The sequence below is a fragment of the Capra hircus genome, chromosome 17, assembly GCF_001704415.2.
Source record: "Capra hircus breed San Clemente chromosome 17, ASM170441v1, whole genome shotgun sequence".
NCBI classification, from domain to species: domain Eukaryota; kingdom Metazoa; phylum Chordata; class Mammalia; order Artiodactyla; family Bovidae; genus Capra; species Capra hircus.
This window is the reverse complement of record NC_030824.1, coordinates 18,615,351-18,632,836: the sequence shown is the minus strand read 5'-3', so window position 1 is coordinate 18,632,836 and position 17,486 is coordinate 18,615,351. Positions and strand designations below refer to the sequence as shown.

General features: G+C 52.9%; 1 protein-coding gene across 2 annotated transcripts in view; it reads left to right on the top strand.

Annotated features, from left to right (window-relative positions):
- The window catches only part of ABCB9 (ATP binding cassette subfamily B member 9), a 29,294-nt gene extending 13,291 nt beyond the window's left edge, over positions 1-16,003 (top strand). For both annotated transcript variants that reach the window (XM_005691383.3, XM_018061336.1), the window contains exons 5-12: positions 664-869; positions 3,570-3,767; positions 5,041-5,169; positions 7,292-7,480; positions 7,968-8,141; positions 10,718-10,877; positions 12,420-12,556; positions 14,762-16,003. In XM_005691383.3, coding sequence (XP_005691440.1) covers positions 664-869; positions 3,570-3,767; positions 5,041-5,169; positions 7,292-7,480; positions 7,968-8,141; positions 10,718-10,877; positions 12,420-12,556; positions 14,762-15,022 — 1,454 coding nt within the window. In that variant the 3' untranslated portion in view covers positions 15,023-16,003. The remainder of the gene's footprint in view (positions 1-663; positions 870-3,569; positions 3,768-5,040; positions 5,170-7,291; positions 7,481-7,967; positions 8,142-10,717; positions 10,878-12,419; positions 12,557-14,761) is intronic.

Below are 17,486 nucleotides of genomic sequence, written 5' to 3'. Positions count from 1 at the left end.
CCACCCTGTCCCTGAAGCAACCAAGGCCTCGCCTCCCACTGGCTTGTGGGAAGCACATGGGCCAGGACTCCCTCGGCCTGTGGGGGTGAGCAGGGCAGGAGGACAGGACAGAACAGGGAGGCCGAGATCCAGTCTCTGAGGCAGCCCAGCCTGGGTGCAGGCCCCATCCCTGAGTTCACCTCCCTGAGCCTCTGTTTTCTCCTCCGTAAGATGGGAACAATAACAGGAGCTGCCCCACGGGACTGTTGTCAAGGTCTTAGCCCAGTATCCAGCCATCAGTAAGGGGCGTTCTGGTCCTCTCTCTTCCACAGCTCAGATGGTTATTACCATGAGGCTGAAGAGGGGAGTGGCCCCTCTGCCAGTGACAGGGAGGGGCCACAGGTTCAGCTCTGGCTCAGTCATGGCCATGCTGTGCGGCGCTGAGCAAGACTCTTCCCCTCTCTGAGCCTCAGCTTCCTCCTCTGTGCTCTGGGAGATGTGAAGCTGAAATCAGATGCTGGTGACAAGGGCTGGGCTCAGAGCAGCCCCCAGGGCCATTGGCTCACCCTGTCCCCCTGCAGCCCAGCCCAGAAGACAGGGAAGGTCCAAGCTCCCCAAGGGTCTCTTGCCCCCGCTCTCAGCGGCCCTGTTACTGCAGAGGGAGCTGAGAGGCCTGTGTTCCAGGGGACCTCATCTCCCGCCTCACCTCGGACACCACCATGGTCAGCGACCTGGTCTCCCAGAACATCAACATCTTCCTGCGGAACACGGTTAAGGTCACAGGTGTGGTGGTCTTCATGTTCAGCCTCTCGTGGCAGCTCTCCCTGGTCACCTTCATGGGTTTCCCCATCATCATGATGGTGTCCGACATCTACGGCAAGTACTACAAGGTAGGCCCCGCCTGATCCCCACTGGGGTCTCCCCACCAGCAGCTCTCAAATGACCCCTTAGGATGGGCTCAGAGGGCCACTGGGGGCTAATGAGGGACTTGTCTTAAAACTGAGTTTGCGTTCACTCATTCGATAATCAGACAGGACCCCTGTCCCCATGGAGCTTATATTCTAATAGAGCCAGCCGATAAATAGCAACAATGACAATGATGGAAATATATAACACAGTCATAGCTCAGTCGGTAAAGAATCTACCTGCAATGCAGGAGACCCGGGTTCAATTCCTGGGTCGGGAAGATCCCCTGGAGGAGGAAATGGCAACCCACTCCAGTATTCTTGCCTGGAGAATCCCATGGACAGAGGAGCCTGCCAGGCTGCCCCTTGGCAGTCCATGGGGTCACAAGAGTCGGACACGACTTAACGACTAGAGATATAATACAATAAAAGTTGGAGGAGATAAGGAGATAAATGAAAAGAAATAGCATAATAGAGAGCATTGGGGTTGGTTGCAGTTTTGTTTTATTTTTAGAGTTGTGTCTTTCTTTCGCTACCCTTTTTTAAACTTTTTATTTGTTTTGTTTTTGGCTGCTCTGCACCTTCACTGCTGTGCTTGGGCTTTCTCTCACTGCGGTGAGCAGGGACTACTTTCTGGTTGTGGTGTACGGGCTTCTCGTTGCGGTGGCTCCTCTTGATGCACAGGCTCTGGGGTGCAGGCTCAGTAATTGTGGTACACAGGCTTAGCTGCTGCAAGCCATGTGGGATCTTCCTGGACAACGGATGGAATCTGTGTCCCCTGCATTGGCAAGTGGATCCTTAACCGCTGGACCGCCACGGAAGTCCCAGGCTGCAATTTTAAATTGGTCTTTCTGAGAAGGTGGCCTTTGAGTAAAGAGGTGGACATATTGGGGAAGCTCGTTCCAAGCAGAGGGCACAGCCAGTGCAAAGGCCCTGAGGTGGGACCGTGACTGGCCTGTTTGAGGAGCCTCAGGAAGGCTGGTGAGGCCGGAACCAGAAGTGAGGAGAGAGCCGGGAGGTGATGGGGGGTTAGATGGTATATGCCTTTGTGGGAAGTTTGGGTTTCACTCTGAGTGCAAAGTTTGCTCTCTTTCTCTAGAGTGTATGTTCAAGGTAGGGGCGGGGGGTGGAGGCACCCAGGCCCCCATGATCAAGGCCCTCACCCAAGATGCAATGGTGGGCAAGCAGTAGTCCCCTCCGGCTGCCCCCAGTGCTGCTGTCAGAAGGATCAGCCTGTAAGCGAAGCCCCTGCCTCACCTTCCTCCTGGTTCCCACAGTGGTGGGTGCCTCTGAGCTCTCAGGGCCCCAGGGTGGGTGCAGGCAGGTGCAGGCAGCCCCTTCCCCAGTGATCCAGGCCTGAGGGGGACAGGGGCGCTCCTGAGCAGGGCACTTGGACCCTGAGGTCCCCACTTGGTCAGGACTCTTAGTGCCCATGACCTAAGGCCAGCGCCTAAATGAATCCATTCCCCACAGCCCACTATGTCACCCTCCTGCAGAGCCCAGTCACCCAGGAGGGCCCTCTCCCCCGGAGGTCTGGACCACTGGCCTTGCTGTTTTTGTCCCTGAGGAGAGAAAGTAAATATATGAGTTAGAGTCAGAGCAGTTTCCCTTCCACCCCACCCTTCCTGCCTTCCTGCCAGCCCCTGGGAGGGGCCAGGAAGCCCTGGAGCGCCCCGCATCACATCAGCCCTGCCTCTGTGCACACCTCAGGCTCCACCTTCAGGATCAAGGGTGCGGCCTCAAGCAAGCCCTATTTAGGTCTCGTACCTGTACCCCATGTATAGGGTACCATCACTGAGTCATCACCACAAGCCACACACATCGTCCGCAGCCAGACATGACTCAAGGCAGTGTGGCTCCTCCCAGGGTGCCTGAGCCTGAGTACACTGCGTGCTTCCGATGGCCTGGGCGTGACTCGCAGGTCATGAGACATGCCAATGTAGGAGCCTCCTGGGCAGCCTTCCTGGGCAGCCTTCCTGGCTGGTGTAAAGTTCTGAGTGTGGTAACTGTCGCAAAGCCTGCGTAGCGAGGCCCAGGGACTGCTTCCGGAACTCTGTGGGCAGCAGTCCGATGGTCATGTTCTTGGAACCACTTCTCAGCCATCCATCCCCAGTTATAAGCACACGATGTGGGCAGATTTCACAGCCCGTGGCCTCCACCACCATCTAGAACTCAGCTAAGAGTTCTGGAATCTCTGTGCTAGATTTCAGTCTCTCACATAATTTAATGTATGTTGCTGGATGTAAATGGTGCCGCCTTAATAGGTAGTGTTTCTTGTGCAGTATACAACCTGAACAACCATCCAGAGCATCCCTGCTCTTATGCCAGCTCAGGATCAGAAATCGAGACTCGTTTTCTGAGAAGGTTATGCATGGTCATGCATAACTTTCTCTGAATACTAGACAGAGATAACTTCACGATCAGTGGCCCATCCCTCGGGAGATAGAGCCTCAGGAGCTCACCCCCAAATCCCAGCTGGAGTCTGTTGTCTGAGCTCAGCAAATCACGCTAGGAGGAGATGGGGGAGGAAGGGGAGCTAGGTCTCATCCCCTTGTCCCTGGAACTCCCTGCATAGATCTGACACCAACTAAAGACAGAAAGCCCCAGAGAGACCTGGGGCTCGGGCAGAGGGTGAGCCTATCTGTTTCGAGGTCTCCTCCTCTTTGTCCCCGCTCCCACCCATAGAGGCTCTCCAAAGAGGTCCAGAGTGCTCTGGCCAGAGCCAGCAGCACGGCCGAGGAGACCATCAGCGCCATGAAGACAGTGCGGAGCTTTGCCAACGAGGAGGAGGAGGCGGAGGTGTACTCGCGGAAGCTGCAGCAGGTGTACAAGCTGAACAGGAAGGAAGCTGCGGCCTACATGTACTACGTCTGGGGCAGCGGGGTATGTGCCCCCAGCCCGGGCAGGTCTGACACAAAGATGGAGGACCCCTTAGTCAGTACATTGGCCCAGGTCCCTGCATGCTGGTGTGACACTTGACTTTGTCCTGACTTTCTGCTTGTCCTCAGAGGATCTTTCTGGAAAGAAACGTAGATTCCTGTGAATGTCCCCCCAGGACACTCCTTCTTACCTCTCACCTGGGTGTGGGGTGGCCAGGCAGGAACTTTCTTTTCCCTGTTGGGAAGACACCCCTGCCAAGATGGGGAGTCACCCCGAGGCCACCTGGGGATGCGACCTGAGCAGATTCCCGGCAGGTCCTAGAGCGTCCGGCTCACTCCCTGGGGACACGTTCCAGCCCCTCCTGGAGAAGAAGCACGTGGGGCCTGTCACTGTGTGCTGGCCACGCCCGAGGGTGGGCTGTCGGGGAAGAGCTGGGGTAGGCATGAGGAGGGTTTGGGATTTAAGGGCAAGGAAGGAGCCGGTGATCTACAGACAAGAAGGGGATAAGGACCTTCTGGGACCTCCCCCCACCCAGGGTAACCCCTCCTCAAAAGTGCCCAGCCAGAGGGGAGAAAGGCCTAAAATCCAGCTAGCCAAGTCTCCTGGCAGTCTGCCCACCAGCAAGGGTGCCTCTTGCTGCTTGTGCCAAGGCACTGTGGTCCAGCTATGGGTCTAGTTCCGACCCAGCATCGCTGGCTTGGAATGAGGAGGGGCAGATAGGGACCCCGACTGGGTTGTGTCATGGGTATGCAGGTTCCACTCCTCTCGCAGACACTCTCCGGGCACCAGAGGGGGCGGGAGGCAAGCACACCCCAGACACAGCCCCTCCTTCCTGGTAATACTGACCTCATCTGCTTGGCCTGGCTTGCTGTGTGACCTTAGCCAGAAGACTCAGCCTCTCTGAACCATGCTCTTCCCAATAAGGAGGAGACGAATAGCTCCAGTTTGGCCTCGCTGAGGCGCTTGGTGTGTATGCCAGAGCCTGACAAAGAAAGCCTTGTTCCCGACCAGGCTCATGGCCTGTTCCAGCAGGGGGCCTTTGCAGGGAAAAACTCCCTGGTAGGGGTGGGGAGGGTGTGAGTGACAGAGGGGCACCAGCTCGTGGGAGGCCGTCCCTGCCACTGGCTGGACTTGCAGTTTGTGACTGTGCGTGCAGAGTCCACGGCTGCTCTCACCTCCCCTGCAGCCTGTGGGGCGGGGAGACAGAGGGAATGGGGTTGTGGATCTAAGTCAAGGGCCCCCGAGAGTCAGACTCCGCTTTCCGTCTGCCCTGCAGCTCACACTGCTTGTGGTCCAGGTCAGCATCCTCTACTACGGGGGCCACCTCGTCATCTCGGGGCAGATGACCAGTGGCAACCTCATCTCCTTCATCATCTATGAGTTTGTCCTGGGAGACTGTATGGAGGTGAGGGGCTGGCTGGGGGAGGGGGGGGGCGGTCCTGGGGAGGAGGGAGAGGTAAGGGGGAGGGATCTGAATGGGGTTCTCCAGGGTCCACAGGAGGTGGCATTTCTTTCTAAAGGACATGATAATACCAACAAGGAGACTAACACTAACCTGTGACAGCAATTTTGCGGAGCAGAGTGGCAGCAACAGAGATTATTTCAGAAGATGCCCCTAAGCACCTGTACAAGGTCCAGTGCTCCCTGGGTCCCCATTTCCCAGAAAAAGAAGCTGAGGCTCAGAGTGGTTCAGTGACCTGCCCCCCATGTTTGTAGGGGTTCCCAGTTTGAAGCCAGATGGTCTGACTTTATTTTAACCCACTTTAAAGAGCAGCTCTATGGAAAAAGAAGAGTGGGTTGGTTTTTTAAATGGATTATGTCTTATATATATGTATATACATGTGTATATATATACACATACAGTATTTCAATTTTATTTTAAAATCTATTTGGCTGTGCCTGGTCTTAGTTGCGTCATGCAGGATCTAATTCCTGGATCAGGGATCGAACCCGGGCCCCCCACTTTGGGAGCCTGAAGCCTTAGCCACTGGGGCAGCAGGGAAGTCCTTGTAGATTAACTCTTAATTTGGCTTCTCCCTCCAGCAGGCCCTGAGATGAGGGAGCTGGGGAGCTTGTGCCTAAATTGCCATCAGTCACTTCCAGAGGATGCACAGAGTGAGGGTGTTAGCTCTCTGGTCTGACCCCACCCCCCCTCCCACAAAGCCCTCCAGCACTAAGGTGGAGCCTGTGTGTCCTGCAGTGGTAAAGCTGTGGGGGTCAGGGGCGGGTTAGTGTCTTCCGCAGACGGTACTTTGCCTTAGCTCCAGTCAGACTCACAGTGTCATCTGAATCAGCATCAAGGAAGCCATGCTTCCGAAACATCCGCAGCAGTGGGCAGAGACATGTGTCCCAGGATGTCCAGTGTGGCATAGTTTATAACAGTGAAAAGCTGAATGCTTGTCAACCAGTGATTGGGCAATACGGTATATCCGTATGCTGGAAACAGTCCGTCTGTGCTACGAAAACTAGGCAGCAGCCACAGGAGCGAGGCAGAGCGGTGTGCACTGGTGCAGAGAACCCCAAGACACAGAATTAGTGCAAAAGCTAATCTCTGAGTCATAGGGATGGGCTGATCTCATGGTTTTCTTTCGTCTCAAAATTATTTAATTATGTACTTGCATGTGTTTGTAAAAGCACAGAGAAAGGACTTGAAAGACACAGTACCCTGATAACCGGGACCACCTCTGGGATGAGGGATAGAGAACAGTGTCTACACAGCACTTGTGTCTTAATATGAGTAATTATATGTGGATGTTAACAGCTGTGGGGTATTGAGGGCTTCCTATGTGCTGAGTACTGTCTTCACAGAACCATAATACAGGCACTAATATTACCCCCATTTCATCAACCAGGACCCTCAGTCACAGATCATAAGGGCCTGAACTCGGGAGCCAGACGCCGGGGTTCGAATCCTGGTTCTGCCGCTTCTCCATCTGTGTGGCCTGGGGGAAGTTACTTGAGCACTCTGTGCCTCGGTTTCCTTATCATCACAGAGGAGCTAATGATAGCAGCTACCTCATAAGACATATATGCACTCAGTAAAATGAGTCATTATTCACATTTGTACTTGTGTATATTTTTACCCAAGGAAATGTATAGTATAAATTTAGGGCCGTTTTTATCATCGAAATTTAAAAATTCTGCGGCAGCTGAAAAGGGCAGGTCCAATTCCTGTTCTGCTACATTCTGGCTTCTCTGCAATTTCATTTCTTCTTCTGGAGGGTGATAACGCCTACCCTGCTGGACAGTGATGAGGTTTATGAGCTGTAACACATAAAGCATCAGTATTTTTTTATCACTGTCTTCATTTTTTGCATCCTCGTCCTGGTCTGCTGTACCAGCCGGTGGGGCTCTGACAGCCTCCTGTGACCGTGCCCCTCCCCCGCGCCCCCCCCCCTCCAACCCCGTCAGACCTGCTGCTGTGTTCTTGCTCTCTCTGCACTCCCTTCATCCCTCTGGCACCATGGAGAGGGAACCTAGGATTGGGGTGTCAATGGGTCAGGAACATGTTTCTCCTCCCCGCACAGTCCGTGGGCTCCGTCTACAGCGGCCTGATGCAAGGAGTAGGGGCCGCCGAGAAGGTGTTTGAGTTCATTGACCGGCAGCCGACCATGGTGCACGACGGGAGCTTGGCCCCTGACCACCTGGAGGGCCGGGTGGACTTTGAGAACGTGACCTTCACCTACCGCACTCGGCCCCACACCCAAGTCTTGCAGGTGAGAGAGGGCCCGAGAACACCCCCCACCACCCCCAACCACCCCTTCCCTCCTCCCATCTCTCTTGCACCCCCTACAGGCCAGGCCATGGCAGTGCAGCCAAAAATACAAAAAGCAGAGTCCCTCCACTCCTGGAGTTGGGCTCTTGTTGGGGAAGGCATTAACAAAAGGATTCCAAGAGAAATGCTAGGAAGGCAATAAATCGGGGTAGTCTGCAGAGATGGTATTAATAGTCCAAGAGGGCTTCTCGGGGGAGGTGACTTTTGATCTGGGACCTAAACAAGGAGCAGGAGCCAGCCAATGGCTCTCTGCAGTGAGAACATTCCAGGAAAAGGAGACAAGTATAAAAGTGCTGTCAAGGCCTAGAAAGGAGAGCCTTCTGGGGGCGGTGGCAGTGGGGCAGGCTGGGAAGGGTGCCCGGGGCCTCTGAGACCAGAGCCTCTGAGTGAGCCAGTGGCCCTGCCTTGTGTCTGTGTGTTCCTTGCAGAATGTCTCCTTCAGCCTGTCCCCAGGAAAGGTGACTGCGCTCGTGGGGCCATCGGGCAGCGGAAAGAGCTCCTGCGTCAACATCCTGGAGAACTTCTACCCCCTGGAGGGGGGCCAAGTGCTGCTGGACGGGAAGCCCATCGGCGCCTATGACCACAAGTACTTACACCGAGTGGTAGGCGCATGGGCCTTTGCTGCCCTCCTCCGCCCTTCCCCTGTTTGAGCTTCTCCCGCGAGCACTAACAGATGCAGGCAAGAGGGCTCAGGATACACACACAGTTCAAAGGATTATCACCGGGATTTCCCGGGTGGTCCAGTGGCTAAGACTCTGTGCTCCCAATGGAGGGGGTCCAGGTTTGATCCCTGGTCAGAAAACTAGATCCCACATGCTGTAACTAAGACCCAATGCAACCAAATAAAATATATATTAACAAAAAAAAGGATTACCACCAATGTAACACCACCCAGTTCAAGAAATAGAACATTCCAGCACTCCAGAAGCAGCCCCCATCCGCTGCTCCCCTCCACGTGCCACTTCTTTGCCTCCCAAGAAGCGCCCTTTCGCCCAACTTTCATAATCATCGCTTTCTTGCTTTTCTTCTGTTCCTCCCATGGCTGTGTGCCTCCCCAGATGGTGCAGCTGTGTTTTGCTAGTTTTGAACTTCATCTGACTGGAGTCATAACACATGTATTCTCTGCGTCTTGTTTCCTCCACTCAGCGTTATTTGTGAGTTTTCCAGGTTGAGGCTGTGTTTGTAGTTCCTTCATTCTCATTGCTGGGAGATAATCCACTGTGTAAACATGTCACAGGCCATTTACACATTCTGTTTCATGATGGATAGTTGGGGGTGTTTCCTGTTTTTTTAGTATTAGCAACAATATTGATACGGACAACACTGATACTCGTCTTGTGTGTCCTGGTATGCACCGGTGGGTAGGTTCTCCCAGAGTGGATGTGTATCCGCAGCTCTAGTAATTCCTGCCATTAAGGTGGTTTACTTTTTTCTTTTTTTAACTTTACAGTCCCACCAGCAGTGAAAGAGAGTTCAGGTTTTCCACATTTAAATTATCTCCAGTACTTAAAGGAGGCTATTCATGACCTTACAGTTTTTGGTAGTTTTCTCAGACAGGTACACTCAACATCTGATCCGGAGCTGGTATAAGAGCAGGGACGCCCTGGACAGTTGTTCAGTTGTGCACTATACGGGAAACACCAACTACCAAGCAGACGCCATTTACATCATCAACAGACATTAAGTTACGCGAGAGCCTGGGTTAGCACAGAGACTCCAGAACTTCCAGCTAGTTGTAGATGCTGGTGGAGGCCGCAGATTGTGACCTCTTCCCACTCATGTGTATATAACCAGGGGTAGATGGTGGAGAAGTGGTCTCAGGTATGCCACCACTGGCTGCTGCCCACCAGAGTTCTGAAAGTGGCTCCTGGACAGAGCTGTCCAGGCGTTGCAATAGTTGACATGCTCAGATACTTAATATCAGATAGCTAGTATCAGTCCTGTATCTGTAACCAGTTGGTGAGTGTCTACAGGTAGTTCACTGGGGTCTTTTGCATTTTCCTGGTGACTAAAGATTTTAAGTCCTTTTTCATACGTTTCTTGGACTTTTGGATTTCCTCTTTTGTGAATATCCTCTGTTTAAATTTTTAATTTTCATAAACCCAAAGCAGTAGAACTCAACCATCTAACTATATTCTCATATATTCAGAGAATTTTATAACAAACATGTGAGAATCCCCTCCACCTCACCTTTTGAATTCCACCTTTTGATAATGCTGGCATGATCCAGCATTATCAGTTTAGTCAACATCCTTTCCTTTCCAACATGTTTCCCATCTTTATATAAACATATCTACATATAAAGTCTTCCCTGATAGCTCAGTGGGAAAGAATCTGCCGGTAATATAGGAGACGCAGGAGACACGGATTCAATCCCTGGATCGGGAAGATCCCCAGGAGAAGGAAATGGCAATCCACTCCACTATTCTTACCTGAGAAATCCCATAGACAAAGGAGCCTGGTAGGCTACAGTCCATGGGGTCACAAAGAGTTGGACATGGCTTAGCAAGTAAACAGCAGCAACAACAATATATAAAGGCACATACACTTTTTTTTTTAACAAAAATAGAATCGTTTTATATATATATAGCAGCTTGATTTTATAGATGCATTGTAATCATTTAATCAATCCTCAATTTATGGACAATTAGATTTTTTTTCTTTTTTGCTATTTACAGTATTGTAGTGACATCCTCCAACTACATACAAATTCCTAAAGCTGGGATCCTGAGACAATAGTTCCTTTCTGTTGGTCTCTAAAAGGGAGGGGGCACCAACCGGGAGGTCCCTGTGGCCTCTGCCTGCTCTGGCCTCTTGCTTCTTGCCATGGACAGACTCACAGAGGCACACTCCACACACTCTCACTCTCTTTTCTTCCAGGTCAGAGGCAGCCAATGAGCTCTGTCTCGGAGGTCAGGGAACTTGGCTGAGCCCAGAGCGGCAAGCTTAGCGGGGCCCCCAGTGTGTTGGTCAGGGAGGCTGAAGGCTTGTGCAGAAAGTGGACTCCACTCTTTGGAAAGAAGAGAGGCCACTGAATGCAGCAGCTAGTCGTGGGTCCTGATCAGATTTCAGACTTGAGGGGCCAGGCATCAGCCAGGCCTGGGGCTGGTGAGGTTCCTGGTGACAGCTGGACTGACGGGTTCCCGGCCTCCCATGCCCCCTCCTTCCTCCTCCACAGATCTCCCTGGTGAGCCAGGAGCCAGTGCTGTTTGCCCGCTCCATCACAGACAACATCTCCTACGGCCTGCCCACTGTGCCCTTCGAGACAGTGGTGGAGGCTGCCCAGAAAGCCAATGCCCACGGCTTCATCATGGAGCTCCAGGACGGCTACAATACAGGTACAGGGCCCAGAGCATCACCTCCACTGTGCCCGGAGGTCCATCCTCAGGGATTCAACCCTCTGGGTTATGCGTTGCCCTCTGCCAGCTACTCTTTATTATTTCAGGGGAAATCCACATAATATAAACTTAACTGTTTTTAAATATTTATCTATTTATTTATTTGGCTGCATTGAGTCTTGGTTGCAATACTTGGGAGCTTTTGCTGTGGCTCTCAGGCTTAGTTACCCCCTGCATTGCAAGGCGGATTCTGAACCACTGGAGCACTGGGGAAGTCCCTAAACTTAACTATTTTAAAGTGAACAATTCAGGGACTTCCCTAGTGATCCAGTGGTTAAGATTCTGTGCTTCCACTGCCGGAGGCATGGGTTTGATCCCTGGTCAGGGAACTAAGATCCCACATGCCACATGGTGCAGCCAAAAATAAATAGAGTGAACACCTCAGTGGCACTTAGTACATTCACAGTGCTATAAAACCATCGCCTCAGTTTACTTCTGAAACACAATTGTTTTAAAATGTTATATGTATTATATTATTCATAGTTACTTTACGTGAATAAGTAATTTAATGAGTTGAACCATATATTAACTTATAGACTTGATTTAACGTATTTTAAAATTTTAACTCTTGCAGCAAGGCTATTCACACAGTTCAAAACTAAAAAATTAGACCTAACTACATCCAGTGAAAAGTTTCATTTCATCCCAGTCTTCACTACCAGTTCCCTCCAGCCCCCACCAAAGCTTCTTTCATTAATTTCTTACATGTCATTTTGGAGTTTCTTTATGCAAATATGAGTATGTGTTTTTAGTAACTCCCACCGTCTACAGAAAAAAAAGCACCTTTTTTCTGCACCTGTTTTTTTTTTAAGTGATACCTTTTTTTTCCATATTGATACCTAGAAAGCTACTTTTTTTTTTTAAGCTACTGCACAGTATTCTATTGTGTGGCTTTATAATACTTTCCTCAACAATAACTGATTTCCTCAGTTTCCTGTTGATAGACAATTCGTATTGTGTTTTTGGTTTGGGGGTTTTGTCGTTTTCAGTTAACAGTGCTGTGAGTCACAGTGCGCGAGCAAGTAAATGAGCAGGAAATATTCCCAGAAATGGGTTTGCTGATCCAGGGGTTGTGTGTCTGTCATTGTGGTCTGTGCACTCACATAGCACAACCCGACACACAGAGGAGTGTGCACCGCAGCACAGGGATCTCAGCAGCTGTACCCCAGGAAGACTGGGGGTGCCCCCTCAGCCACCCCAGCACAGTATGTTCTCAAACATTTGGAGTTTTGCCAGATTAATACGTAAAAGTTGGCATCTTGGTACCACCTGCACACAGTCATAATTTGCTTGCCCCTCATGAACAGGAAGAAGGAGCATTGTTCTGTGAGGTTTCCAGCTGGTGCCCTCTCAGCCCCACCTTTCCCGGGGAGCAGAGCTCCCTTAGCAGAAGGAAAAGCAGAGGCAAGGCACTGCTCATCCCTCCCCAAGGGCCCCCCGCCTCCCCTCCCACTCACTTGCCCCTGTGCCTCCGCCCCACAGAGACAGGGGAGAAGGGTGCCCAGCTTTCTGGGGGCCAGAAGCAGCGGGTGGCCATGGCCCGGGCTCTGGTGCGGAACCCCCCCGTTCTCATCCTGGATGAAGCCACCAGCGCCCTGGATGCGGAGAGCGAGTATCTGGTGAGTTGCGGGGTGGCGGGTGATGCTGGAGCAGAGCAGCAGACAGGTGCTGGGAAGGGCTCAGGGTGGCTGTAGGGACTCTCCCAGGCCAGCTTCCTGGATTAGGGTGTTCCGGAGCTGAGGGCAGAGAGCGGGACGGAGGAGACCCATGGCATAGTCACTCAGCCCAGCCTCAGGGCTATGGTGTTGAAACCAAATCCACCTGGGTTCGAGTCAGGAGATGTGGGCCCTGGATTAGGAGCTCTGCCCTGGAACTCATAACCTGAGTGTCTCTCTTACTCCAACTCTCATGTCATCGATAAAGAGGGGCCCACAATGTATTTGAAGACTTAGCTACCCCTCTCTCACCACGGATCCATTCATTTATCACACGGTATCTAATGCCCACCTCCCGGGCACCAGGCGCTGTTCTGGGTGCCAGGGTCACACTGGCCCCTGCCCCCAAGGTGTTTCCAGTCTAGGGCGAGAGACAGATAACAAGGAGACAAGGGTGAGTTTGCCCTGGGACCTGTGCTATGTAGAAAATGGAACAGTCCTGTGATGGAGAGGTTGAGAAACATAACTGGCCTTTAGTTAAAGCTGGGAAAACAAATTTTATCCAGTAGCTAATAAAGCAGGGAAAAGAGTTGAGGTCTAAGATTTGTGCAGGGGTGATGATTTGTGATGGGCAGCCATTTCAAAGGGAGATCGAGGATGCAGGGAAGGGGCGGGAGCAGAGGTCAGGGGAGACTGATGAAGGGCTGGGAGCTGGCAGACAGTTGGCAGCCACTCGAATTAGGATTCCTGTCCCCCACCGAGTCTGGGAGGTGGGGCCCTAACCTTCCCATGACTACATTTCGAAGGAATGACAGAGAGACATTCCTGAGCTTTAGGAGATTTGCATATGCATCTCCAGGGGACAGAGGAGGATGTGACGGCGCTAAGACCCTTGTGGTAGGTAAGTGCTCTAAGAAAGGGGGCTCAGCCGCCCGCCGCCCAGCGTGTGTTGGTTAGGACACTCAGTTCTCCTGGCGGCATTTAGGGGCTGGGGTCATCCCAGGGACAAGGCTTTGCCCCTGCAGGAGCCCCGCTGGAATGTGGCTGCCTTAGTGCAGGGTTCAGATGGGGTCACACCTACCTGCCCAGAATTCACGTGCAGAACCAGGATCATCAAAGAGCTATTGAGCTGAGACCAGAAGGGAAAGGAGCCAGTCAGGGGGATCTGGGTGAGAGCATCCTGGGGAGAGGGGCAGTGAGGGCAAAGGCTCGGAGCAGGTCCACAGCCGACCACCCAAGGTCAGCGTGGTTGACGGTGGGGGTCGAGCATGGTGAGGTCGGGAGAGAGTCATTGTGGGTACGCCAGCTGTTCAGGCCCTGGAAAGGGGTTGGGTGTGTTTTTTTTTTAGAGTAGGTTTACGTTTAAGGAAAATTGAGCAGAAAGTACAGAGTTCCCATATATACCCCTCCCCCCAAACAATGTCACCTGTTATTAACATTTTACGTTAGCAGTATGTTAGTTCCCATAGAAAATTGGTATTAGTGCATTGTTATTAACTCACGGTCACCATTCACGTCTGGGGTCCCTTTGTGTTGCGAATTCTATGGGTGTTAACAAACACAGGATGTCATGTTATGCAGAAGAGTTTCCCGGCCCCAAAATTCCCCCCAGGAGTTTGGGTTTTATCCTAAATAGGACAAGAAGCTCTTGGAGGGTGAGTTCAACAAAAACTGATTAAAAGTATTAAATCCACGTGGGGAGCGCGTCAGGAAAGTTGCCAGGATCCAAGCAAAAAGGAACGGTGGCAAAGGTGGAAAGATGGAGCACAGAGACCCTGGGGAGATGGGGCTACAAGATTTGCTGATGAGTCAGGTTTGTGGGGTGAAGGAAGGATGAGGAAGCAGGTGATGCTGGTTTTGTTGGCATGAGCTCTAAGGCTGACTGTGAGACCGTTAACCAAGGCCAAGGTTAGGGGAAGACCATCCCTTTCATGATGGAGCCCTTCCATCATTCACCAAGTGCTGCCCCATGTCAGGCTCTGAGCTCTGTCCCCCAAGGACAAAAACTCAGGAAGTAGGTCCTGGGCAAGCCCTCGCTTTACAGGCGAAGAAGCCCCAGAGAGGCTGAGTGTCCGTGGGATGTGGCGGACCCGGGATCTGAGCCAGGACTGGGCGGGGTGGTGGGCGGCGGCAGTACCCGTGTGAGCCGGTGCCCTCCTGTGTCCGCAGATCCAGCAGGCCATCCACGGCAACCTGCAGAAACACACGGTGCTCATCATCGCGCACCGGCTGAGCACGGTGGAGCGGGCGCACCTCATCGTGGTGCTCGACAAGGGCCGTGTGGTGCAGCAGGGCACTCACCAGCAGCTGCTGGCCCAGGGCGGCCTCTACGCCAGGCTGGTGCAGCGGCAGATGCTGGGGCTTGAGCCCGCAGCGGACTTCACAGCCGGCCACAGGGAGCCGCCGGGCAATGGCAGTCACAAGGCCTGACCACAGGGCCCTGCCTCTCCCAGTGGGGCAGAGGCCCCAGAGCAGGCCTGGCAGGGGTGCCCACGGGGGCCCCCCATCCTGGCCACCCCCACTGCCCTCTGAGCCCAAGCCCATGGCACTGGAGGGGGAGGGCCACCTGCCCTGCCCCACAAGTCACTGCTTCCTGCATCTCTTCCCCGGGTCCCTGCCCTGTTCCCCAGGCCACCACCGGCCCCCTGCTGCCATGAGCCACCCCTGCCAGTCTGGGCACAGAGGCGCCACTGGTCTCTCGGGCTGGTCTCCCGAAGCTTCTAGGCGAAGGTAGAACTACCTTTTTAAACCAAGATCTTAACCAGGTTTTTTTACTGCTTGGTTTGATGGCCCCCATCAACTCCTAGATTTCAAAAACATTTTTCTAATTGGGAGTAATGATGGGCAAGGTCCCTGAGATGTTCTGGAAACTTCTAAGCCAAGAGTGAATGACCCTTCTCCCTAAGAGTCTGGGGGTATATCAGGGAGAACTGGGCCTCTGCTGTTTGCCCCTGGAGAGAAGGGGCTTCCAAGTCCCTGTGGTGGTGGGAACACGGTGGGGTGGGGGGACTTCCCGTCTTGCCCTCTTTCCAGCTTCGTGAGTCAGGCCAACAGTGGGCGGGGAGTGGAAGGCGCCTGCCTGCCCATCACCCCCCAAATCTAAGCTAGTCTCACTGTGAACCACTACAAACCTTAACTAGGGGAGTGAGGGGCTGGCCAGGCCTGGCGGAGCCTTGGGGGGTCCCTGGCCCAGCGCCCAGCTTGAGCCCCTCCCCCTGGCTTGCCCCTCCTCGCACCCTCTCCCCTGGCTGGCAGCCCCCTCCCCACATCTGCCCCGCCGCTCTGCCATTCTGAGGCTCTCTGGACGTCTGCGAGTCCGGTGCACGGGACGCTGGCAAAGCCCAGGCCTGGCTTTGTAGGGGGTTTGCGAGATGTTGGGAGAACCCGGTCAATAAAGTATACTACCTCTGACCCCTGACCTCTGACCTCTTCCTGCGCCATCTGCCTCATTGCCTGGTTAGGTTTCTCTATCAGGCACTGCCTGGTGTAATTGTGGGGAGACTCTGGGTAGTCTAGGGCCTCCCCCAATCCAGTGTCCGGGTGCCCTTCACATCCCCAGGACCCCCAGCACAGACACTCACATCCATCCATCTGTCTCCATGAGGCTTGTGCAGGATAACAGATTGGTCTCCACTAAACCCCCAGGGTCCTTTGTGCCTCCCGGGAAAGCCGAGACCCAGCAAATGCCACCTGTTTTTTTCCATCAGGGACAGAGCACCCTACGCTCACCAGCCTGTGGCACCAAGACAGGTTACCCAGCAGTACAGCTCAATCAGAAGGGAGGCTTAGGACTGGACACAGGAAGACCTCCTGGTGGTAGTTCGTTCTTGCTGAATTGTGCGGAAGTCTGGGGTCCCGGGAGAGGGGCTGGGGCAGTGGCTTTTACCAACAGGTATGGAAGTATTTGAATATTTTTAACAACCAGTGAACTCACACTGCATACACCAGCTCCGTGTCTGCCGTGTATCCATTTTCCTGCCAAATAAATCGAGGCCTGAGGCCCAGACCGTGGCCAGCTCAGTCCCCTGCTTGCCCTCAGGGGCTTGGACCTGCCTTGAGCATCTTATTTATCCAGGACCCTCTGGCTCCCTCCCTGAAGAAGCCATCGTGAACCTGAGAACTGGGTGTCCCAGCAAGAACCTGCTCAGGCCCAGGCTGGGGTATCAGGTGGAACTGGAGAGATACCAGGTGCTTAGCATCTGATCTCATTTAATCCTCACAACAACCAATTCTCTCTGCATTTTAAAGTTGAGGAATCTGAAGCTCAAAGAGGTTAATTGATTTACCCTACACTACACAGCCAAGACCCCGCAGCTAACCCCCGCCAAGATCAGGGAATGAAAACATTTCAGGGCATTGTGTTATCTGGACTCTTTTTGCCGTGCTTACCATTCCATGATGAAAATAAACACAAATTTTAAAACGCTGTGAAAACCCAACAAGGTACGTGTTGTTGTTCAGTTGCTCAGTCGTGTCTAACTCTGCGACCCCAAGGACTGCAGCATGCCAGGCTTCCCTATCCTTCACTATCTCCTGGAGTTTGTTCAACAATAAGATACATTGCTGGTGCTGCTACTGCTAAGTCGCTTCAGTCGTGTCCGACTCTGTGCGACCCCATAGACGGCAGCCCATGAGGCTCCCCCATTGCAGAGGTGAGCTCAGTTCAGGCAAGAGGAAGGTTGAGACAACTGTAAGGAGCTTCCCCATTTGTCTTCCCCTTTCTGGGCCTCAGTGTTCTCACCTGTAATGGGGGATGTGTCACAGGGGTGGAAGGAGAAATTGAACCTCTTGCCTGGGAAGGTGGGGGTCCTTGGAGGAGGGTGTGCTGGTTTCCTGTGGCTTCTGTAACCAATGACCGCAAACCAAGTGCCTTAAAGCAACAGAACCATATCTT